Source organism: Notolabrus celidotus, chromosome 13 (assembly GCF_009762535.1).
Source record: "Notolabrus celidotus isolate fNotCel1 chromosome 13, fNotCel1.pri, whole genome shotgun sequence".
NCBI classification, from domain to species: domain Eukaryota; kingdom Metazoa; phylum Chordata; class Actinopteri; order Labriformes; family Labridae; genus Notolabrus; species Notolabrus celidotus.
Window position 1 is genome coordinate 31,938,343 of NC_048284.1, and position 25,673 is coordinate 31,964,015.

The 25,673-nt window shown below is 41.8% G+C and overlaps 1 protein-coding gene across 3 annotated transcripts in view; it reads left to right on the forward strand.

Moving 5' to 3' along the window:
- The first annotated feature begins 7,856 nt into the window (after positions 1-7,856).
- cep85l (centrosomal protein 85, like) overlaps positions 7,857-25,673 on the forward strand; it is a 33,411-nt gene continuing 15,594 nt past the window's right edge. For 2 of the 3 annotated variants that reach the window (XR_004633627.1, XM_034700225.1), the window contains exons 1-7: positions 7,858-8,148; positions 12,154-12,318; positions 18,358-19,166; positions 19,513-19,598; positions 22,289-22,406; positions 23,304-23,459; positions 24,686-24,838. Coding sequence is in view for 2 of the 3 variants with exons in the window: in XM_034700225.1 (XP_034556116.1) it covers positions 8,100-8,148; positions 12,154-12,318; positions 18,358-19,166; positions 19,513-19,598; positions 22,289-22,406; positions 23,304-23,459; positions 24,686-24,838 (1,536 nt within the window). In the remaining variant the exon portion in view is untranslated. Of the gene's footprint in view, positions 8,149-12,153; positions 12,319-18,357; positions 19,167-19,512; positions 19,599-22,288; positions 22,407-23,303; positions 23,460-24,685; positions 24,839-25,673 lie in introns of all 3 variants that reach the window. The other variant, XM_034700226.1, reaches the window with a different exon arrangement.

The window sequence follows — 25,673 nt, forward strand, 5'->3', positions numbered from 1 at the left end:
TGACGCGGGGCACAGGCGGGATGCAGCCTCTTTGTCCTTCGGTTCCGGCCCTTTGGCTGGGGTCTCGGTAGAAGACATCGTGACTGGAAAGGGGAAAAATATCCGCTGATATTTAGTCGGTATAAGGCGCGCCGTTACGCGTTAGCCTGATAAGAACGGTAGCAACAGGGGTTTAGTCCGCGCTAACTACGTCCACTAACAGTGATGCTCGTCGTGACTCGTTAGCAACACTCCGCGACTCAGCTAACAACTTAATGTCAACCGAATCCGACTCGCCGTTACGCGTTAGCAGAAAGGTAAAAAATTACACAGGCACCGGTACCTCGGTAAGTTAATACGAGACCCGGTGGAACAGCTCGCCTTAACGCGGACACTGTCCCGGTAAAACCTATGTAATAATAATCTACTTCTTATGAAGTACTTACTCAGCTAATCCAGACCAAGCCCGGAACTGCGTTCGGCGATGTGATCCTTTACGGGGCGTCTAAGAACTGTTTAGCAGCTAACCAAGCTAGCCTAGATGCGCTGAGGGAGCTTGAATAGTGTTTTCTCACGGGAAGAAAGCAAGAATGACTTGGGAGGGGCCCTAGCACAGTCCGACCTGTCTGTCTCTGACAGACGTGGTGTCATTGGAGCTTCCATGGTTGGTCACGCACAAACGATTCCCCATAGTGAAACACCGAACGAAGTTAGAAAAAGAACTGCAGTCTCCTCCCTCCTCCCTCCTCGCCCGAACCGGAAGTACTTACTGACGTGCCATTTTAATTTGCACCCCAAAGCTCTATACGCTGCTGGAGGAGAGAGGAGAGAGGAGACTGATCTGAGGAGGGATAATCGAGGAAACACGAGAGCAGACTTTGTGGAAGTCTTTTCTCTGACAGACACGCCCCCGTATCGAATATCACTCACTGATTGGACGCTGCAGCGGCTCGGACTTAACAAAAACTTAACATCAGCTGAGTTTAATAACAGAGAAAAGACGGACCTTAAAACAGTCACTAAGGGTGCCCTGAAACAGATCATAAACATACGTCGGTTTCTAAACAGTCTGTGTGTGATGAGCTGAGATGGAAAAGTGTTTGGTGTGAGTTTTAAAAACAATATACTGATCGCAAAATCATAAATTCAATATAACAGAGAATGGATTATGACCTGATTGTTTTTGTCAGATTCATTGTCTAATGAAATAGAGTAATAGAGTCTAACATCATAGATAGAATATTAAAGATCAGTTATTCCTCCTGTTAATGTCCCCGTTTGTTCTGGTTTTCTTCATGAAGAGAAGTCTGACAGTAAAATTTGTCTGTTAGTGAAAACACTTGTTATATTTCCTGTCAGGTTAATACAGTTTCATGAGGCTGATAATTAATGAGCACGGGGTTTAAAAAAAAGAGTTGCATTGTTTCTATTTTCCCGTAAAATAATAAATAATTTAATAATGAGGCATTTTAAACGATCCGTGATGCTTCAGGACAGAATAAACAGAGAGCAGATTCTCTTCATGTGCAGGTGTTTGTTAAACAGGTAAACACAGAGACAGAGCTCTGTTACTGTTTATATTGATCAGAGTTATTACAGTGAACATGTGTGTTAAACAGGTGTGTGTTAAACAGGTAAACACAGAGACAGAGCTCTGTTACTGTTTATATTGATCAGAGTTATTACAGTGAACATGTGTGTTAAACAGGTGTGTGTTAAACAGGTAAACACACAGACAGAGCTCTGTTAATGTTTATATTTATCAGAGTTATTACAGTGAACATGTGTGTTAAACAGGTGTGTGTTAAACAGGTAAACACAGAGACAGAGCTCTGTTACTGTTTATATTGATCAGAGTTATTACAGTGAACATGTGTGTTAAACAGGTGTGTGTTAAACATGTAAACACAGAGACAGAGCTCTGTTAATGTTTATATTTATCAGAGTTATTACAGTGAACATGTGTGCAGACACAAACAGCTGTTAAAGCCGTCATCACAAACCGACGTCGCTTCACGTGACGCTCCGGAGGAGAGGACGTCTCATTTCTCTAAATACAAATCTCCTCGTTCCTCTCTCCTCTCGTTTCATTTCCACGCATCTCTGGTGGGCGGGACTAAGACGCGAGGAAGAGACGCGAGGATGGACGTTTAGAGCTTTGAGATGCACCCAGTGGCTTCACAGGCTCTGGCTGCACAATGGCTGCGCCCAGGGGCAGGATTTTTTTGACTTCAGAACCGTACAACGGGAAGTGGCAGAGCAATGCTGTCCATTTTTATTTACAGTCTATGGTATGAACACGTATTAAGTGCGCAGGGATGTTTGGACACACTTGCCGACTCTCATTTCACCGTGCAGAGAATATATAAATGTGTAAGACAAAGAATGCAGCTGATTGTGTTTGTGTTATTTGGCTCTCTGCCTGGGTCATATCTGAAAAGGAGCCACCAGAGATTAAAGGGATATTTCAGTGTTTGTGAAGTGGGGTTGTATGAGTTTCAAATCACTAATAACTGTAGGTATGGAGCTATTATTGTTGCAAAAGTATTTGTAAATGTGTATTTGGATCCACAAATGCGTTTACAGACTGACAAATACGTACACAGATTCACAATCAGTACACAGATTCACAAATACGTACACAGATTCACTAATACGTACACAGATTCACTAATGCATACACATATCTACAAATATGTAAACATATTCACAAATGTGTATATGAATCCAAAACCTGTATACATATCTTTAAATGTATAAATTACAAATGCATACTAGTGATGAATCTCTTAAAAGTCTAATATATATATTGAGTGATATATGATGTATTGAGTGGACTATATAGTGTATAACCATGCTCACTCGGACAGCACTATATGGGGGATAGGGAGTGATACAGACACAGCCTAAGTGTTTTTTAGCAATGACCCAAAAACACACTCAATTCCTCACTTACAACCTTTTATACAGTCTATGCTTACAACTGAGGCATTCATCTCATTGGCTGTCTGTCTACACGTGACTTTTGCGACAGTTCTGCCGTGTGATCCACAAATGCGTAAAAACCAAGCGGCAAACTCCGGTCTCAAACGATGAAGCCAATGCGGAAGTGCAATAAACTGCAATACATTGAAAATCCGCTTGAGGCTGGCTGCAGAAACACCGGAAACCACATTGATATGAATGGGAAAAAGAGGATCTTTGCAGCATTAATAAACATGTTTACAGCCTGGTTCAAAAAACGGCTTGGCCCTACAAAGCTAATCTCTCTAATGGCACACACTGTACGGGGGGTGAATTTTTTTCTAACGTGACAGTTCAGAAGATATTAAGATTATGAGTTTTGCCCAAATAAGGATATGACTAATGTGACTCCCGGTCGGGAACACACAGCCATTGGCTAAGAGGCTCACACTACGTCACACTCTGCCTAGTTGAGTTCCGCATTACCAATATGGCTGCTGCCGTCGATTTGCTTCAAAACAGCTCTCAGGAACAGATGGGTGACGTCACGGATACTACGTCCATATTTTATACAGTCTATGGTAAAAACCGGTAAAAACCACTTGTGTGAGGCGACTGTTTTAATGCCCTGAACTCAGGCTCACAGGCGCCGGCTGCCGGGCCGCGTCCAACTCACACTAAAGACGTACCACCAGTTGAGGTGTGGGCTTAGGTGCTCTTTTTCTGGAATGAAGACAAAAGGGCTTGTGCGTGTTTTTAGGTCATTGCTAAAAAACACTTAGACTTTTAAGAGATTCATAACTAGTGTGCATTTGTAACTTATACATTTACAGATCTGTGTACAGGTTTGTGGATTCATGTACACATTTGTAAATATGTTTACATATTTGTAGATATGTGTATGCATCTGTGAATCAGTTCACGCACTTGTGAATCAGTTCATAGGCGTTATTTTTTATTTTTCTTACTGTATGTTCTTTTTCACAAGTTAGAAAAGTTTCAAAACCATACAGTACTTGGTTGAAATGTAATATTTTAACAACAATAATACAGCAGCTCCACCGCCTTTTACATGTCGTGCATTGAATTTCAAATGAAAGTCCAAAAAGTAATTCCAATGTCAATTTTTGGTATTTTTGGTACTCACTATAGGGGGCCGGTTTACTCCAGAAACATACATACTGTTTATGTATATGTTGAGGAGCTGCTGTATCTAAATGAGTTGTCTTTCCCCAGACATAGGGCTACCATATGGTTCTCTTATAAAACCAATCCATTTCTCTTTTGCTGTGGCTCAGCATTTAAATAACCTTTATCAGATTTGATGGTTTAGTCACAGACTTTCCCAAAAAGTGTGTACTTTTCTTCCACAAATGTGGGAATGAAACTGCATTCAAATGTACAAAACAGTGGAATTTATCTTGCCCGGCCGGACAGCTCTCTGGGTGCTCAGCACCCCTAAACATCTGAACCTATTTAACCTTCATTTAACCAGATAAAAGACCCATTGAGATCGAGACCTCTTTCACAAGGACGACCTGGCCAAGAGAGGCAGCAACATACGTCATAGTAAACAAAACAGAGAGATAACAACAACAAACATTAAAATATAAAATACAAGCAATTGATCAAATAAAGTGCAGAAGTTATTTTACAGTAACAGTTTAAGAACACAGGCACTGTCCGAAGGATTTCCATTGTCGTTTTCTTAAGATAGAGCGGAAAGCTTCCAATGAAACAAATGCTGACAGTTTCAGTTCAGATTGGAGGGCATTCCAAGCAGAGGGGGCAGAGAAACTGAATGCTTTTTTTCCCGTTTCAGTTCGAACACGAGGAGTAGAAAGATGTAAAATGTCATTTGATTGTAGGGCATAACGGCTTCCAGTTCTCTGGAGAAAAGTGCATAAATAAGTAGGAGCCAAGCCAAGAAGAGCCTTATAAACCAGAGTCATCAAGTGTGTATATCTCCTTACATTTAAAGAAGGCATGCCAGCTTTAGCGTACAGTTCACAGTGGTGGGTGAGGCGGCTACAACCAGTGATAAACCTCAGAGCACAGTGGTAGACCGGAACCAAGGTCTGTAGGCAGCTGGATGAAGCACACATATACACAACATCGCCATAATCAAGTACAGGCAAGAAAGTAGCTGACATCAGGAGCTTCCGAGCTCTAAGGGAGAAACATGACTTGTTTCTGTAATAGAAACCGAGCTTCACCCTTAATTTAGAGATCAGGTTTTTGACATGCACTTTGAATGAAAGGTCCCCATCAATAATTAGCCCCAGGTACTTGTAACTGGTGACCAGCTCTAAAGTTTTACCCTGGACAGTTCTAATTGAGGAGATACCCTCCGAGGGAACAGATGCAGAATCGCCCCTCATGCATTTGTGAATGTGTACGTATTTGTGAATCTGTGTAAGCATTTGTGGATCATAATACACATTTACAAATACTTTTGCAACAATAATATCTCCATAGTTGCAACCATAACAATTTTCTGCCCTTTCAAATTACTTTTATTTTGAAAATGTAAACGCTGTTACTCGCTCTTACTGTAATGCCTATTCTACACACGCACCGCAGAATATAGCCGAGTGGAGGCTGGCATGACTGCAGTCATGTGGAGCCGGGGTTCCCAAGCTATTCTGCCAGCGACCCCCAAAATATAGGTGCCAAAGACTTGTGACCCCCTATCCTACGAAGTGATTAAAAGTAACTGGCAACTGCACTTCATTTTGCTGGTCTGCAGAAAATTAGACACCTATGCATGTGGCTTTGTGTTCTGTGCTGTTCTGATTCAACTGCTGTGACTGATGCTTTTGTTAATTAACTGTTAACTAACCCTGACTCTAACCCTAACCTTAGGAGCCAACAAAGAGAGGCAGAAAACGAATGAAAAAATGTATTTGCAGGTTTTTAATTTTTATTTAATTTTTTATATATTTTTTGGCCTTTTTGCCTTTATTTTATAGGACAGCTGAAGAGAGACAGGAAATGTGGGGAGTAGAGAGTGGGGGAAGGCATGCAGGAAATAGTTGACCAGCCGGGAATCGAACCAGCGGCCCCTGCGACGAGGTCTAACCTCTGTATGTGGGGCGCTTAGACCGCTAGGCCACTAGCACCCCACGGTATTAATTTCAAATTGAATCTCATTAGTATTACTAATAAGAAAAAAAATATCTACAGTAATGGACAATATACAACATATTAGATTACTTCAAAAAAAATAAAAATAAAACATCTCAGGACCCCCAATTAATGTCTGGCGACCTCCCAGTGGGTCCCGACCCCCACTTTGGGAACCCCTGATGTGGAGGATGCGAGGACAGTCGGTAAAACTGACTGTAGACGATGGTAAATATTTGCATATTTGCATATTGCTTGACTCACTGCAGGAGAGAGAGACCGTGCCACTTGTGTGCGTGTTAGTGTGTGTGTGTCTGTGTGTGTGTGTCTGTGTCTGTGTGTGTCTGTGTGTGTGTGTGCGCGCCCTGCCCACTTTTAATTGTATTGTAGCCACTTACTTGCATCTTGACATGCAAATATGAAATACCTAATAATAGATTTTATTACATTCACATATTAAAGTTCATTTGTTAACAGTAAAGGCTGATTGATACTCCTGCGTCGAATTGACGGTGTACCCTACGCCAGGGGTCCGCGTAACTCCCATACCTACCCCGAGGCATACGTACATAGCTGACGTGCACCTCCTCCAAAATGTGACTACCAGTAGGTAGTCCGCAAGCCCTGTGATTGGTCCACTCGGCAGCATTGTCTTTCCCGCATTTACAGCACTTCCGGGATCCCGGATATCGGCCGCACATCGGCCGCATATCGGCCGTGTATTTCATCTCCTCTCCAAAAGATCAGACACTAACTTTGTGGGTGGATGCATATTTCGGCAGACAAATCAGTATTGCCGAAATATGCATCCACCCACAAAGTTAGTGTCTGATCTTTTGTGCCAGCTTATATTTTGGACTGTGTGGATTCATTATTTACAAAAATATGACCTGTCATTGTCTCTGAAGCTGAATAACAGGTGGATGCATATTTCAGCAGACAGAAAATATCTGTTGTTGAAAAATGCATCCACCCATAAAGTTATTATTCTGATTCTTTGAAGTCCTAAACTATTGCAGCTCATATTTTGTGGACTGTCCATATGCAAAATTGACATATAAGTGACTTGTAATAGTCTGTGAAGCTGAATAACAGGTGGATGCATAATTCAGCAGATGTAGCTGATTTAAAAGAGGTCATCATTACAAGTCTGCTGAATTTCTACACTCCAACTGTTTAATGAAACCCTGTGATTTGAGTTGCTTGTTTACCTGTCGGTGTTGATATATGCTTAATGATTATCACAGAACACTCCAGTAACACAGTAAAATTAAATCGATCATCATGGTTTTGCGTTTTCCGCATTGAAAAGGATATCACATTTCAGTCAAACGTTTAGGCTGATAAAACTATTCTAAAAGGTCTATTCAACATAAAGACACAAGAAGATATAAACTTTACTTCCGGGTCATTACTCATCACTGTTTAGCCCCACAAATAAGAATTTTATCAGTTTTAAACTGTACATTGTCGTGGACCGCGTTCCCGCGAGGTGCATGTAATTCTCGTCTGGCAGGCGTTTCTCGGCACAACACCGGTTCTGGTGTGGCCTACCTTCTTGTCACCAGCCCTGAGCCAGGTGGTAACGGGGTCAAACTATGTTATATTTGCTTGATACATGAGATACCTTAAATATGTTCAGTCTAGACGTGGTTTTACATAAAGAGCTGTTCTTGACCCTAAAGAGTCGGCTCATTTTAAGTGAGCTGAACCAAATGACTTGATCACTGAACAGAGCCGAACTGCCCATGATCTGTAGCGGAGCTGCGTGGGAGGAGTCTGCTGACGTTATTCTTTACGCAGAGAGGACGTTCAGAGCAGAGCAGGCTTTATTTACAGCAGCTAAAACCGTTACTTTTACTTGGATAGATCTGAGTCTGGACACATTTCGGATATGGTTTTCGACCTTTTGAGTGGATCCAGGATTTATTCGGTACCCGTGTTTCCAGACTGTGGCCTTGCTTTTTCTCTCCCCAGTCCTCGGCTCGAGCTGCCGTCTTTTCCCTGCTTAAAGCCCTCCATCAGACACAATGTGGTACAGAAATGACGCGGAAGATGGATACGAGTCCACTAAAACAGGTGAGATTATCGTCAGATTAGAGCTGTGGTGTGTGGAGGATGTTAAATATGTGAGCAGGAAGCATTGATTACGATTTAAAGGCCAGCAGCAGTCAGCTGATAGGACACAATGTGATACTGGGTTACAATGCGACATCATCACGTCCTTCAACCAACACAGCACCCGAGGAAGAAGCTGTTATATTGAAGGCTTCACTACACACAGCAAGGTTTATGTGTAAAAGACAAGTTCCAAAAACAAAACAAAAAAAAACTAAGTACTGAAACTGGAAAATTAATTGTTTTATGAAAAATATAAGAAAATATGCTCATCTTAAACTTGATGCCGGCAGCATGCTCCAAAACAATTGGGTCAGGGAAAACAGAACACTGAAAGAGTCCAATAATACTAAAAAATGATTCAACATTTCAAAAACATTCAAAAATAAAATCAGAACAAAATTGCACAAAAAAAAGTGACTGTAGTGGAAGTCACTGCAGTCATTAAAAACAGACATGACTCTGTAGTGGAAGCCAATGCATTAAAAACAGACATGACTCTGTAGTGGAAGTCACTGCAGTCATTAAAAACAGACATGACTCTGTAGTGGAAGTCACTGCATTAAAAACAGACATGACTCTGTAGTGGAAATCACTGCATTAAAAACAGACATGACTCTTTAGTGGAAGCCAATGCATTAAAAACAGACATGACTCTGTAGTGGAAGTCACTGCATTAAAAACAGACATGACTCTGTAGTGGAAGTCACTGCAGTCATTAAAAACAGACATGACTCTGTAGTGGAAGTCACTGCAGTCATTAAAAACAGACATGACTCTGTAGTGGAAGTCACTGCATTAAAAACAGACATGACTCTGTAGTGGAAATCACTGCATTAAAAACAGACATGACTCTGTAGTTGAAGTCACTGCATTAAAAACAGACATGACTCTGTAGTGGAAGTCACTGCATTAAAAACAGACATGACTCTGTAGTGGAAGTCTGCATTAAAAACAGACATGACTCTATAGTGGAAGTCTGCATTAAAAACAGACATGACTCTGTAGTTGAAGTCACTGCATTAAAAACAGACATGACTCTGTAGTTGAAGTCACTGCATTAAAAACAGACATGACTCTATAGTGGAAGTCACTGCATTAAAAACAGACATGACTCTGTAGTGGAAGCCAATGCATTAAAAACAGACATGACTCTGTAGTGGAAGTCACTGCAGTCATTAAAAACAGACATGACTCTGTAGTGGAAGTCACTGCATTAAAAACAGACATGACTGTAGTGGAAGTCTGCATTAAAAACAGACATGACTCTATAGTGGAAGTCTGCATTAAAAACAGACATGACTGTAGTGGAAGTCTGCATTAAAAACAGACATGACTCTGTAGTGGAAGTCTGCATTAAATACAGACATGACTATGTAGTGGAAATCACTGCATTAAAAACAGACATGACTCTGTTGTGGAAGTCACTGCATAAGCTCAGAATCTCTTTCAGAAATGATAAAACACATTTTGTTGCTGTTAAAACTATACCATTTACAGTGGAAGCAAGTTCCCTGGGCCCAAAGTCCGCTTTAGATAGACTGTGTTTAAGTGGAAAATTACACTCTCTTTGGAAATCATGGATGATGTGCCCTCTGTTCTAAAGGAGAGGGACCGCCCAGCTTGTTATCAGATCACTGTTCAAAGCCAGCATCCCTGATGGTATGGGGATCATAAGAGTCCATGGCATGGGTAGCTTACATGTCTGTGAAGGCTCCATTAATGCTGAACAACATATACATGTTAAGGAGCAACATATGCTGCCATCCAGACTATGACTTCTTCAGGAAGACCTTACATATTTCAGCAAGACAATGCCAAACCACATTCTGCACGGATTACAACAGCTTGACTCTGTAGTAGAAGTGTCCACGTGCTAAACTGGCCTGCCTGAAGTCCTGACTCATCATCTATTAAAACATTCAGAGCATTGTGACACAAAAATTACAACAAAAGAGACCCCAAAGGGTTGAGTTGCTTAAGTCCTAAATCAGGAAAGACTGGGACATTTCCCTTCTAAGTCCAGAAACTGGTCTCCTGGGTTCACCAGAGTGCTGATAACAGAGGAGGTGATGCAACATAACAGTAAACATGTCCCTGTCTCAACTCTTTGGAAGCGTGTTGCTGGCATCAAATCCAGAGTGAGAAGATATTTTTAATAAAACAATAACATTGTCAGTTTCAACTTTGAGTTGTTGCACTATTTTAACTCAAATAAAGTCTTTATAGTCAATAATGTCTTCATCGTGTTAAAGTCTTCATCCAGCCACTGGGTGGTTAAAATAACGTCAGAGGTCCATCTGTCCGTGGTCAAATGTGTGCAGAGATCACATCACACAGGGCAGGTAGGGATATGTCTGCAGAGTGGACTCAGGATACTGTTCCAAACATTAGCTGCTGAAATTCTCGGTCTCTACCTGGAAAGAGATGACTCATCAAGCGCTGTAAATCACTGGTTTGACTTTAACTCTGTCACGGTAAACTTTCTGCCATTTTGGCACCACAGCACTCGCCGTACTTTAGGTGCTAATGCTAGCTGTGGATACTGCTGTATCATATTTCTCTAATATATGTTTGGATTGTAAATAAGTAAACTAAAGCAACCTTTAACTTAACTTAACTTAATACAATATGGTACATTATATGATACAATAATAATCAGTAAAACGTAATGTTATCTGATATAATGACTCGATAGATTACTTCACGAAATAACATCAGACTGTACACTGCAAATAATTCAGCACTTGCCAAGATTTTAATTCTTAGATTGAGACATGTTAGATGAAGGAGCTTGTTTTTGGAGTTATTGACTTGTTTTTAATCTTTGTATGTATGGTTGAATCTTAAATTGATTATGAACATGTCTGTTTTGTCTCAATTAGTCTGGGAATCTTAAATTGAGTGAATGACTGTTAAAATAAGCTACATTGGTAGTCTCACCTAAAGTCTCATCAAAATAAAACCTGTTTCAAGATTGAGTAACAACTTCAAGTTGCTTGATTTAAGAATAACACATAAGGCATCTCTTCAAGACACAGTTCAGCTTGTATCTGATTGATTGCTCATAGTTCTGCTGTATGGTGATACGTTTGTTTTGGTTTGGCTCTAAAGACTGTTTGAAATGAAGTATGCATCAACCCTGAGCCACTTTTCATAGTGTTCTTGATGTTACATGTTGTTAATCCTGACGTTTATTAAATGTTGCCAGTAATCCAGGCTGCTGTTGAGGTTTCTGTAGAAACATTTCAGAGGTGTATTCTAAGAATAAGACCTGGTTTAAAGATTTTAGTTTTAGTTTTAAGATGGATTAGGTTTATTTTAAGACGAGTCAGCTTATATCAAGAAACAGCGTAATCATAGTTTTCTAATAGTGAGTCATTTTTTACTTAAATTGGTGTTGTTTTTCTCTCCCCAGAGCTTAATGTGCTCAAAATAAATATATGAAATAAATAAATGAGATGTTCTTTGCTTATATTCAGTATATTTCACTTATAACTGTGCTGTAGGAAGTTTGTTTTCAAGTAGTTTGAGCTAAGAAATCATCATTCTACTTATTTCAACCTTTTTAATACTTTTCAGAGCCTGCTTTTTTCTAGATGTAACAATCTCATTTTAAGATTTCTTATCAAGTAAAATCGACTTGCTGCATGGACAGATCATTTCACTAGTTATAAGAAATTTTCACCTTGAATTACCCTATATTTAGGCTACCCTTTTTTGCAGTGTATGATGCTCTTTAAGGATATTTGTCTTTAACTTTCATGCTGAATCAAACATATTACACATCACCGCTTCTGCACAAACACAAAAACACACCATGCGCTCTTCTTTGGTCTGAGCCCGTTTCTGAACATTGTAAAAGAAAGAGTTTTGATATAAAGAGGATAAACCTGTGAACTGTCTTTCAGTGTGTCTTACACTGAATGCCTTCAGCTTGCCTTGTAATGAAATGCTCTGATTTAGGCTCCTGCAGTGGCAGCTCTCCAGGATGGGTCCTTGGTCATGAATCAGGCTGTCACAGAGACCCCCCCGGGCCAGGGAACGTTACTCTGAGCGGGCGCAGACACAGCACAGTATCCGACAGCGGGGACACTGGCATTGGCACCTACTGCTCCGACAGCATGGAAGGCAGGACATCCTTTAACTTTCATTCTCTATCTCTTTCATCACTCACAGCTCACAGATGCAGTATCAGCAGAGTTTGTAGATTGTTAGTCGTGTTAGTCAGAATAGTTTTTGAGGTGTGTATTATCATCACAACAATGTGTGGCTGCCTTTAAATGTATTCCTGCTTTTGGTCAAACTGTCTGTGATTTGTTTTCAGGTCGGGTGAATAATCAAAATCATGATGATAATAATTAAATGACTGTCGAACTGTCATGTAGGGGTGGGACCATAGCCTGTATAAAATGTGGATGTAGTATCAGTGACGTCACCCATCTGTTTCTGAAGCACTGTTTTGAGGCCAATAATCGGCGGGAGCCATATTGCTGCTGTCGAGTGATTGTGACGTAAAGAGGCGGGCTTTGAGCCTCCTAGCGAACAGCTACAGTTTTCACGCCTGTCAGTCAAGTCAGCTGTGCCTCTCATTGGAAAACACGTAATCTCAAATTATTTGAAATTGCCGCGTTCTGAAAAAATTCACTCTGTACAGTGTGTGCTGATCAAGAAATGAGCTATCCAGACTACACTCGTTTTTTATACCAGGCTGTAAACATGTTTATTTCTGCTGTAAAGATCGGCTTTTTTTTAATTGTGTGTGTATGTGGTTTCCGGTACTTCCGGAGCCAGCCTCAAGCGGATCCTTGATGAACTGCAGTTTTTAGTGCTGCCGCATTGGACTCATATTTTTAGACCGGAGGTTGCTGCTTGGGTGGGACAAAATATCGATATGGCAATATATCGTATCGTAAATAAAATATTGATACGAGGGGATGAATATCGATACTTTAACTGGATCAATACCTGTCAATCTGACTCACCGCATCGCTTATTAATGACTCCACACGATGGTGCTAACAGCATGAATGGGGGGAACATGAACTGCAGTTAACTGACCGCAGAAGAAGCTGACAGCGACTAAAAACCAAGCGGCAACCTCCGGTCTGAAATTATGAAGCCCATGCGGAAGTGCTAAAAACTGCAGTTCCTCGAGTGTCCACTTGAGGCTAGCTTCAGAAACACAAGAAACCACATACACACACTAGGGCTGTCAACGAATATTCTAAATTTGAATATATATTCAAATATTTAAAAAAAACAGAGATTCGATTGTGAAAATTAATATTCGATTGTGGAAAAAAACACATCAGCGGTTGCTTTGCGAGTGGGCGCACTGCATGACGGGTCAGGGACAGGTCACAGGAGTCACACATGCACAGCGTGAAGCAGACGGCAGAGAGAAATCTTTCCGTCCCCGGATCCTCAGTGCGCTCTGAACGCATCTTATCCTCCGCTGGGAACATAGTGAATAAAAAGAGATCTGGCCTCTTCACATGTGGACTGTCTTGTGTTTTTGACAAATAACCTGTCAGGCCTAAGACCCTACATTGACAGTGGACTAAAAGAGCCCGACAATCAGTGACACTGGGATAAAATGCAGTTTTTCCTCTTTTTTTTATACAAGCGTCAAGAATGTAAGTGGACTCCTTTTTCGTTTTTAACTTTAACTTCAATTAATGTTAATATTTGCTTCAATCACTGAATGAAGCCTGCCTATATTAGGGACAAGAGTCAGGACCCTTAATTGCTCGCACAAGTCTCGTTCAGCACCCACTCAGCGCATTACGCACAGAGAGGGGAGGGGGGCGAGCGAACGAGAGGTCTCTGGTCTTAAAAGTGTTACGGTATAGACCATTAGGTCGTTTACTTGTTTTGTAATGTGTAGGTATGTTTAAGGCATGTTATACCTTAAATAAAAATACATATACAAGTAGTTATGTCTCCTTGTATTAGTTTGTCCACCTGTTATTGACATAATGCGCAAATATAGATATTCCAATGGTTCAAACCTATGGTTTTTTTTTTAGAGTGAATATTCGAACGTCATTTTGGAGCAATTTTGACAGCCCTAACACACACCCATTCAAAGAAGACGATCATGTTTAAACATGTTTACAGCCTGGTTCAAAAAACTGTTTAGGTCTGAAGAGCTCATTTCTCTCTCAGCACGGGGGTTGATTTTTGTTTTGGTATTTTTCTAAGATATTAAACTGAAGATGTTTGCCCAAATAAGAACATGGCTGACTTAATTGACAAGCGGTCACCCAGTAGCTGTTAGCGAGGAGGCTAAAGGCCGGCCTCTTTGCCTCACACTAGCTAGACAGCAGTTAGGTTGAGTTCAGGATTTCAATATGGCACTTCACTTCAAACCTGCGCTTCAGAAACAGACGTGTGATATCCCGGATCCTACGTCCATTATTTATACAGTCTATGGCTGAGACGAGAGGAAGGATGGAGGAGTCTGCATATAGAGTTTGACTCACCTGCGATGTGCGGACTTAACGTGACACAGAGTCCTACGTGATCGTTACTGCTCGTTTACTGAAAACAAGGGAAATGCTCCTACGTGTTATAAAGGAGCACGATGTACGAGACTTACAGCGGAGCTCACATGGCAGAAGTTTGACTGAAGACTACTGAGGAATGAATGCTAACTGAAAAGATCCGTCTGTAGTTACCAGGAGGCAACCTCCGGCCATAAGAATTGAAGCCAATGTAGAAGTGTTAAAAACTGCAGTTCATCGAGTGTCCACAATTCCAAAAAGCCGATCTTTACAGCAGAAATAAACATGTTAACAGCCTGGTTCAAAAAATGAGTGTAGTCTGGATAGCTCATTTCACGATCGGCGCACACTGTACGGGGTGAATTATTTCATAACGTTGCAATTTCAAACAATTTGAGATTACAAGTTTTCCATTATGAGAGGCACAGCTGACTTGATTGACAGGCGGGAACACTGTAGCTGTTGGCTAGGAGGATCAAAGCCCGCCTCTTTACCTCACACTAGCTCGACAGAAGTTATGTTGAGTTCAACACTTCCAATATGGCTCCCGCCGACGATTGACCTCAAAACAGCGCTTCAGAAACAGATGGATGACGTCACGGATACTACATCCATATTTATACGGTCTATGGTAGTTGCTGACATCACGGTGAATATGACGACCTGTTACATGTTCAGTCACACAGGTTGACATTAAAACAGATGTTTCAAAGGTTGAACGTGTGAACAGTTTACAGACACCAGCTTGTTGTTTGTTCATTAAAATGTATTTCATTTATAAATGTGACATCTTTAAGAAATGTCATTTTAACACCAACAGTTGTTTTAAAGCTCTTTCAATTTAATTTAAGGAACTAAAAACATGAACTTTGTTTTATCTCAGTGAAACCAGAGTGCAGTGAATAAATACATGAATCCTGCACTTTGCCTTTTTAAAGAACAGTTTTTATTCTTTGGTTAACTAGATATCAGGATTTATTGTTCCATCATTCTTTTGCTATATATTGAGTATTGCAGTATTGTGATATTATTGTTATCATGGGCTTAGTATTGTGTATTGTATCGTGAGTCACCCAGCGGTTCCCACCCCTGCTGTCTTGGCTTTGATAGTTTTAAGGATTCATACTAATTCTAACACAGTAACCTGGGCCAGTTTTTCCGTATTCGGGGTCTCATCGAACACGACGTAGGAACAGTTTTTGAGTTGCTCCAGTAGATTTCTTCGCCCTGCAGCAGTGAACCATGCTGTAATGACTTCATGTAATCCTTGATGGATCAAGGCGGATCCTCTTGAAGCTCTTGGTTCAGACAGATTCAGATTGTTTTACTAAACGTCGGACAACGTTGCAAAAAGAAATCTTTTATTCATCTTTTCATTACATTAAAGGAAACAAAGATACACATCGATGAAACTGAGGCACATTTTGAAAAGAGTCTCTTGTAGCTCTTTTTTCAACCCAAAGAACTAGATGTAACTTCCACAAACCACTTATTTGATGACTGCTGGCTGACACTGTGTGATCTGAATACAAACTCTAACATTAACAAAAACAAAGGAGACAAACGATGCTTATAGAGTAAGGAGTTGATGATTTTGAGTTTCATTTAAAGCTGGGGTTGGTAATCAGATTTAGATACACTTTTTTGTTATACTGGTTAAAATGATCTTTATGTCCTGATGGCAATCAATACATAATGTGTTCTTAAAAAAGAGTGAAGAAAAGCTGCTATCAACAGCCGGAGTAAACCTGGGAAAACACCAACCAATCCCTGCCATCAGGAGCCAAATTATGAAACCAATCAAATCCTGTCCTGCCGTTCTGCCCGCCTCCTGCGCGCACATTTCCCCGGCGTGCACTCCCCGCCCCCGTCACCTGCCTCTGCTTCCCCTGACTCTATTTACTGCCCCTCTCGCTCGACCTCGGGCCTGTCCCCTCTGACACGATGAGGTGCTTTGCCCAGGACTGTAGTCCGGATCAGAGTCTAAAAAGCTCTCACCACGGGGGCTCTGACAAGCAGAAGAATTAATGACATTTAGTAAGTCCTACAGAAAATATATATTTATTGTAGCATCCGTCCGTACGCTGTAGTGATGACGAGCCGATTCGTGAACACGTTGATCTTTAATAACCGGTCACTGTTGGCCGTGGAGCACGCCGACCAACAAAACAACAATCAATGTTTGAATGAATGAAAAACTTCTTGTCTCTCCTCTCTCCAGCTCGCACTCTCTACACCTCTCCTGATGCCTTCACTGACTGTCAACACTGTAGGAATTAAGAACATCTACACTGAACACGTTTAACAAACAGTAGAGTTGTTACAGTATTATATGTGTTGTAGCGGCTAAGCCTAAAACTTAAAGCCACTGAGGGGCTGTCTAGACGGGCTAAACATAATTGACGCGCTTGCCGTACGTTGTGTCTTGTGAAAAGAAGTACCTGACGTCCTTTGGTTGCATTTACGGATGATTTATTGTTCACCGTCCTTTCTCCACAGTGTAACATCATAGACTGTATAAAATATGGACGTAGTATCCGTGACGTCACCCATCTGTTCCTGAGAGCTGTTTTGAAGCAAATCGACGGCAGCAGCCATATTGGTAATGCGGAACTCAACTAGGCAGAGTGTGACGTAGTGTGAGCCTCTTAGCCAATGGCTGTGTGTTCCCGACCGGGAGTCACGTCAGTCATGTCCTTATTTGGGCAAAACTCATAATCTTAATATCTTCTTAACCGTCACGTTAGAAAAAAATTCACCCCCCGTACAGTGTGTGCCATTAGAGAGATTAGCGTTGTATGGCCAAGCCGTTTTTTGAACCAGGCTGTAAACATGTTTATTAATGCTGCAAAGATCGTCTTTTTCCCATTCATATCTATGTGGTTTCCGGTGTTTCTGCAGCCAGCCTCAAGCGGATTTTCGATGTATTGCAGTTTATATCACTTCCGCATTGGCTTCATCGTTTGAGACCGGAGTTTGCCGCTTGTGTAACATGCAAGAATCCAACATAAGTGTCCATCAAAATCCATAAATCACATTTACTCCACGAACGCTTCACCCAGCCGGCGTTGCGGCACGTTGTGGCACGTTGCGGTCAAAAAACTATTTGTGCTTCGCCGTCTAGAAACACACCTGTTGACTGGTGAAAGGTTCCTACATAAGTATGCATGAGAACCAAACAGGGGTGACCCCTAGCGGACAACTTAGTGTCCTACACACACACGCACACACACACACACACACACACACACACACACACACACACACACACACACACACACACACACACACACACACACACACACACACACACACACACACACACACATCTTGAAATGGCCCTTACATGTGTTATAACTTTTCTCCTGATATCGTGTCACCGGTACAACTGGATAATGCTAGCATGACAGTTGTGAGTACTAACAGCAGCCATGTTTGTTTGTGTTTTTAACTTTCACTATGAGAATGTTTTGGTGTTTTCTTACTGCTGAGTGAGACATGAGTTGACGTAGTGCAGTCCTGAGGAAATGCTATATTCAGATTCATGCTAGTTTTCCGAGGCTACCAACCCTAGCTTTAAATGATGTGTAAAACAGACGGTTGGAAGGGCTTGACTGTAACACTTAAAATGTGTGTCTTTGCTCTGTTTGTCTCCTCACAGACGACTCCAGCTCTAGCACAACCCCCCTGTCATTTCAGCCGCTGTCCCACAGTCACTTAGGTCTAGAGGATGATGGCGTCCCCACTGTGCTCGTCCTGCCGTCCCCCTCTTCTGCCTCCCCCTGCAGCACGAGCCGCTGGAGCAGGTCCTGCCAGCAGCACACACCGGGGATGTCTCCACTGGGTGCACCGAGCTGCCTCGACATGAAGGACCAGAGACCTATCCGGAAGTGGTCCTCTCTCACCAAACTGTCTTCCAGCGCTGACAAGACCTCCACCAGGACTTCAGGTGACCCACAAAACCAAGATTCACGAGGCTCCCTGGATAGAGGTCTGCTGTACGGGTACAGAAAGGAGCCGCGGGCTTCAAACATGGACCTTTATCTTCCTTTATCTTCCTCCCCGCTCAGTCGCACCTTGCTGCTGCGCTCACCAGGTGCAGCCCCTGGATACCGCTACCTCCACAGCAGCAGGTCTACTGGTTTGGAATCAGAGCGGTCCATTTCTTCAGCTCTGTCCTCACCAGCCAAACACACCAGTCTGGACATGAACTACAGTGCTTTACCAGAAACTAAACTGGCCCGGGGCGGAGGAGGGCTGTATGGTCTCAGCTTACCCACACAGGGAGACACTCTGCTGGGTCCTCAGACCGACAGAAGCTCCCCAATTCAGCCGGCAGTCCGCACACAGATGTGGCTGACGGAGCAGATGGAGTACAGGCCCAAAACAGAGCGCGGAGGCAAACCTGGAACGGAGGGTGGGGGTGGAGACAACCTGTCATCATGGCAGCAGGAACCAGGGCTGAACCAGGTAAGAGTCATCAGTGAGGTTAGAAAGGAAATGGATGACTTCAGGAAATAAATGGGTAATGGTTAACTCCAATACTTTGAGATCTGGGTCCTATTTTTACATGCAAATGACTAATAGAGTTCTTCATCCTGCAGCACTGAAACGTGCTACAATGACTGCAATATCATTCCTCAGGCATAAAAGTGGGTCCACAAAAAATTCAGACTCAGATTGTTGTTATCAGCGTCTGATAACGTAACAGAAACAACAAAGACAGAGCTTTTCATCGTGTCAAACGAACACATGCTGAGTGAGAATGTAATGCTCGTATGTGAAACCTGAAGTGTGTGTGTGTGTGTTTTTGCAGGTGCTGATGCAGAGCTCTCTCCCTGTGAATGCTCTGGTGAAGGTGAAAGAGGGGCTGCTGAGACAGAGGGAGCTGGAGATAGACAGGTACTGCAGGACACGCTCAAAACACACACAGGGCCTGATTCACTGAGGGATTGCTGGCTTGTGCACCTGCTGAACGAGCAAAAAGGACGTGCTATTACGCACGACGGACCACTTGTTTGTTTGTTTATTATCATTTTGAATCTGAACGAGCTGCTTTTTGCCGGTCATAAACGGTGAAATTTGTGTCACATCTGTCATGAATCAACTCAACAATAAAAAGGAAAAACTCTTTTTCCATTTTACCAAGCTTACTGGATAAAAGGGCTTCCCCTCTCCATCCAGCTCATCATGTTTGTGGACAGAATTTAGCACCGTCAGGATGAGAGCTCACAGCGCAGCTCTGTGATGCACAGTCACAGTAAGGTGCAAACTGTGGCAGTTTTGCTTTGTGAATTGGACCTTGCGACGGAGCTGATAGAGGGGGCAAATGAGGCGCAATTCTTGGCTGCTGATATCCACTCTAAGTGAATTCCCTCCACAGTGGCCTGTTCACTACACAAGTATGTGTTTTCTTCATAGACTTAAATAAAAATGGACAGCGTTGCTCCACCTCTTCCCGTTGTACGGTTCTGAAGCCAAAAAATCCCGCTCCTGGGCACAGCCATTGTGCAGCCAGAGCCTGTGAAGCCACTGTTACAAGCTCCGCCCTACAGTGTAGCGTCACAAGACGCTGTGTGTCCTTTGAAGTTTCCCTCTACGGCGGCTGTGAATCAAAGGAAACAGGAAGTAAAACCTTGTTTTTAAAACTCTAATAACTAATGAAAAAGAAACTTTTCAGGAAAAAGAGGACTTGGACACAAAACAGTCAAATAATAACTACATATCACCACAGCATACAGATGTGAGAAATATTCGTACCACGAGTATTTATTTTTTAAAGTTTGACTGCAGCCCCATTCAAATGAATGGGGAGACAGATTTTTTGACCTATACTGCAGCCAGCCACCAGGGGGCAGACGCTCTGCTGAAAGCTCCACCTCCAGCCGAGTTTGATGCACCCCTGGTTTTCTTGTTTTCTGATTTTTTTAAATTAAAGTTAGAGGACAGAATCATACTTGCTCTGCATGTATAACATATTATTGTGCACATTTGATGTGTTCTAGAAAGCACAGTCATCAAATAAGTAAGTTATGGGAAATAGAATCCTGAATTGGAACTAGACAAGACTAAGTGGGCTAAGTTAGTAGCCCGCTCATTACCCATCTACAAACTTAAGATATGAACATGTTGGTAAAAAAAACATTGATTAAATATGATTTTATTGATTTAAATGATTTTATTTACAGTTTTTAAAAATAGTCCCAGTGATTCCTCGTCAGTGATCGTTCCATGGTGATGGATTCTTCTCTGTCTGTTGTGGTGGATTGAACATGAAACTGTCCTCATTCAGCTCTCCTTCTTCTCTGAGCTCTGCGGTTCACACACCTTTAAAAAGAAACTAATGTCACAACTTTGAACCCTGCTGCTATCATCACCACCGCTCATGGTTTAACTTTCTTTGTAGAGATCGCTAACCTAAAGTTTCTCTCACCTGCTCCACTCCTTCATCATATTGATGGACAGGATCCAACATGAAAATGTCCGTAGCCTGCTGATTTAGCATGCTAACTGAAACTAGCTTCTTAGCCACATTGTTTTGATGCTAACGGAAGCTAACGGTTTTACCTCACCTTTTACCAATCTAAGGTGTCAACTAGAGGGTGAAACGGGAGTGGATTTTCCCTCCTGTCCCATCCCACTCCCATAGAAAAAAAAATCTTGTCCCATCCCAATCCTGGGCCAGAGTAAAAGAAAATTCCTGTCCCGTCCCACTCCCAGTAAAATGACTCATGCTCCCATTCAGAATGACTCTCGCTCCTGTACCGCTCCCATTTCTTTTCTTCTTTTAGTCTTAGGCAGTACATTGAATTTGATTTGATCTTCTCCCCATTCTTTTTAGATGACTTTGTGTTACAGGTGCGTTACAGTGTAGGCTTATTGAAAGAAAACTACAAAATGTGGTGCCTGTCCTATGTTTTTTTGTTTTGTTTTGTTTTGTTTGTCCTATTGGTTGGTTCCCGCTTACCCGTCTGCTCCTGTTAACTTTTCATCCTGTACCGTCCCAATCACGTGGTCAATAGTAAAGTTGACTTCCATCCCGTGCGAATCCCTAAAAAAAGGTCAGCCTCTAGTGTAAACAAGCAGAAGCTAAATGTGTCTGAACTTTTTTTTGTGGATTGATTTGACATGACGTGTGATCAGTTTGTCTCTGGTGTTGATCATGTTAGTGAAAGTTAATAATGTGTTTTTCTGACAATCATCCTGGCTCAGTTCTTCTCTCTATAACAGACAGTTTTTTATCAGCCTCTGTGCTTGTGTGTCAGAGACACGTGACTTTCCTTAGGGATGCTTTCATGCCTATTTTATTCTCCCTATACATTCCTCCACTCAGACACATTATCTCAAGTCATCATGTCAGTAATCATTCCCTCACTGCCTGTCTCTCAGACATGAATGTGGATTAGCAGGAGCTTTTTAAACTGAGTGAGAATGAGACAAGAATTATTTTAGTCTGTGCCAAAGCCAAACAACATCAGACTACACTGAGATCTTTTAACAGGCAAATGAAATCAAACGTCACAAACCTGGGAGTGATTTTAGATTCAATGATATTCGAGCCATAAGGTCACACTCAATATTTTGTGTTTCAGACAGAAGCAACAGATCCTTCAGCTCCATGCTCGGATCAGAGAGAACGAGCTCAGAGCGCAGCAGGTCCTGCACAGCCAGAGAGGATGGTTTGACAACACCTACATCCTGAACACTAAGGTGACACTTCACATTCTTTATGCCATTGTTAGATAGGACAACTTAATAGAGACAGGATTACTCAACCCAACTATTCACACACTTTTTATGTCAAATTAAATGTTCAGATCTGAAATTTGATGATCAATCAATCTTTATTCATATAGCTCCAAATCCTGACAAATGTTATCTGAAGACTCTTTCCAAACAGAGCAGGTCTAGACTGTACTTCTATTCTAACCCTAGACAGGATAAGATCCAGTCCCATCTTACAGACAGGACTCAGTCTGATCTCATCTTAATCCACCATGAGCAGAGCACTTTGCAGCATTTAGCAAGTTACAGTGGCAAGGACAAACTTCCTTTAACAGGCAGAAACCTCCAGCAGGACCAGACTCATGTTAGTTGTGAGTTGGAGAGAGGGATAGAGGGAGATGAAGAGAGAGAGAGATGATAGTGGTGATATAGATAGTAGAAGTTATGGCACTGGAGTCTGGAACGTCCACAGCAGCAGGCCGTCTATGGCAGAGATCCAGAGGAACCTACGAGACAAGGGGGCTCAGGGACTCCAGAAAGGTCTGTGGTTAGTAACTTTACTGGGACAGGGAGGGTTAAAGTAAGTGATAGAGGGGGGGTGAGTGTGGGGTGAGATAGGATCCCAGTGTGTCAGTTCCCTCATCTGTTTAAGTCTATAGCAGCTTAACTAAGAGCTGGTCCAAGCCTGATCCAGCTCTAACTATAAGCTTTATCAAAAAGGAAAGTTTGAAGCCTACTCTTAAAAGTAGAGAGGGTGTCTGCCTCCCGGACCCTGATGAGTAGATAATTCCAAAGGAGAGGGGCCTGATAACTGAAGGCTCTACCTCCCATACTACTTTTAAGAGACCTCAGGTATGGCAACAAGTACTCTTTGTCCAACAGGAGACAGCAATGAGAGCGCCGTCTGACAGACTGTGCTGCGATGAGGAGCTGGGCAGGAAGCTGGCTGTGGCCGAACTGGAGGTTCTTCATTTGAATGAGTTCTTCAAGCAAGTCACTCAGAAATACACTGAGGACATCAGGAAGCTGGAGGAGAAGGTACGGACAGCAGGGTCTCAACGGTGATCATCTATGAAGGGCAGCTGAAAGATGTGTTTCATTTGTTCCTATTAAATGTTGATGACTGAGGGCATCACTCACAGCTTCAGCAGCTGTTAACCCGAGCAGATGATGGAGATGTATTGTCTGATTGAGCTTACACTGAACTATATGAAAAGCTAAATGAAAAGCTGGACTTCATGCTTTTAGAGTTAGACCTTGAGACAGCGAGAGTAAATCAATCAATCAATCAATCAATCAATCAATCAATCAATCAATCAGACTTCATTTATTAAGCATATAGAATAAATTAAGAAAAAGATATACATGAAAATAAAATGACCCCCCCCATCCTAATCCCAACCCAGCCCGACCCCAAAACCCACCCCACATAGGAACACAATACATGCAACAATAATAATAAAAACAATAACAATAAATAAATAAATACAAATAAAAAAGAAGTTGCTGAACGAACTGAGGAAAACGCACTCATGATATCTTAATGAGGAAAACACTGGAGGTGAAATAAGATGTTAAAACTCAACTCAGGAAATTAAACTCACCAAAATAAAATGCATTTCTAAGATAATAAAACACTAAAATATTAAACCATTAAAAGCAAGTAAGATGCTAATCTTAAAATACATAAAAAAATAAATAAGATAAATTACTAAGATAATAAAACACTAAAATATTAAACCATTAAAAGACAATAAGATGCCAAACACTACAAAATAAATAAATAAAATAGAATAAAGAGTGACTAAAAATTGAATTAGATAAATAATTAGATAAATAAATAAATAAATAAAACTGTTATGAGAATGAAACTCAGTTAAAAGGGAGAAAAAAAAGGTCAGTCTTGAGTTTACTTTTAAAAATGTTGATGCTCTGTGCAGCCCTCAGATCTTCAGGTAGGATGTTCCACAAGCCGTAACATAAAAAGCTGCCTCAGAGTGAGTCTTTGTTCTAGCTTTTGGTACCATTAAAAGCCCACTACCTGAAGACCTGAGGGCTCTCACAGGCTCATATGATAAAAGCAAATCTGGTAAATAAGAAGGAGCAAGACCATTAAGATATTTAAAAACCAATATAATAATCTTAAAATCTATTCTAAAAGATACTGAGAGCCAATGATTTCATGAAGCGATTAGCAACATTAGCCCAATCTGAATACATATTAGCATCTGCACGTTTCCTTCAAAGAATTCTTTTGATTGCAGGTTAAGACCAGGGATCGTTACATCAGCAGTCTGAAGAAGAAGTTTCAGAGAGAGAGCGAGCAGAACCAGGAGAAGCAGCAGCGCATAGAGACCCTGGAGAGATACCTGTCAGACCTGCCCACGCTGGACGAGGTGCAGGGACAGGCAAAACAGGTACACACTCACAGAAACACACGTAAACAAACACACACACTGGAGACAGGTCCATCCTGAGAACTGGGATTACTGGGCTCAGTTAAAGAGATAGTTCAGTAGTCCAGTGTTTGAAGTGTGGTTGTTTGAGGAACTCATCAATTGTAAGTGTATCAGCGAGAGGAGGTCCGTGTCAGCTCGGTAAGACTATCACCTGCTGCAGACAGGGTCAGTGAGATCCAACCAAAGCGCTACTCTCTTTCAGTGAACGCTCTATTTGGGAATTGGACTCTGCCGTCAGAGAGCCAGTTAAATTTTGCACTATTTTCAGATACATCACATATATGTTCCTCCACTTGAAGCACACTGATCACTAATCGGGTCTATGATGTGTGAATCACTGACATATCATGGATTTCGATTATCGGAAGCCTCAAATGCAGAAGACTATCGGGCAAACGGCAGTGATGTGTGTGGAGTTTATCTCAGCTCTGTCTTCCCCTTCAGCAGCTCACACAGTGTATTAAAGGTGAACATAAGGGCCTCATTTATCAAACGTGCGTAAGACCGAAAACACGGTGTACGACCATTTCCACGCAACGGCCGGCATTTATCAATCTGAATGTAGGCGGACGGTACGCTCAAATCCCACGCCAGGTCTCAGCTCGTGTACGCCAGTTTTCATGTCAGTGTGGCACAAGGTGCAGCAAAGTAAATCTGTCTGTGGAGGAGAATTAGCATGTATTGGTACAGTGCATTTCCAGACAGACACACAGAGGATTACTGATTAATATTTAGATTGTTACATTAGATATGACATTAAAATGTATTTTACGTTACACTCTTTCGAGACCTG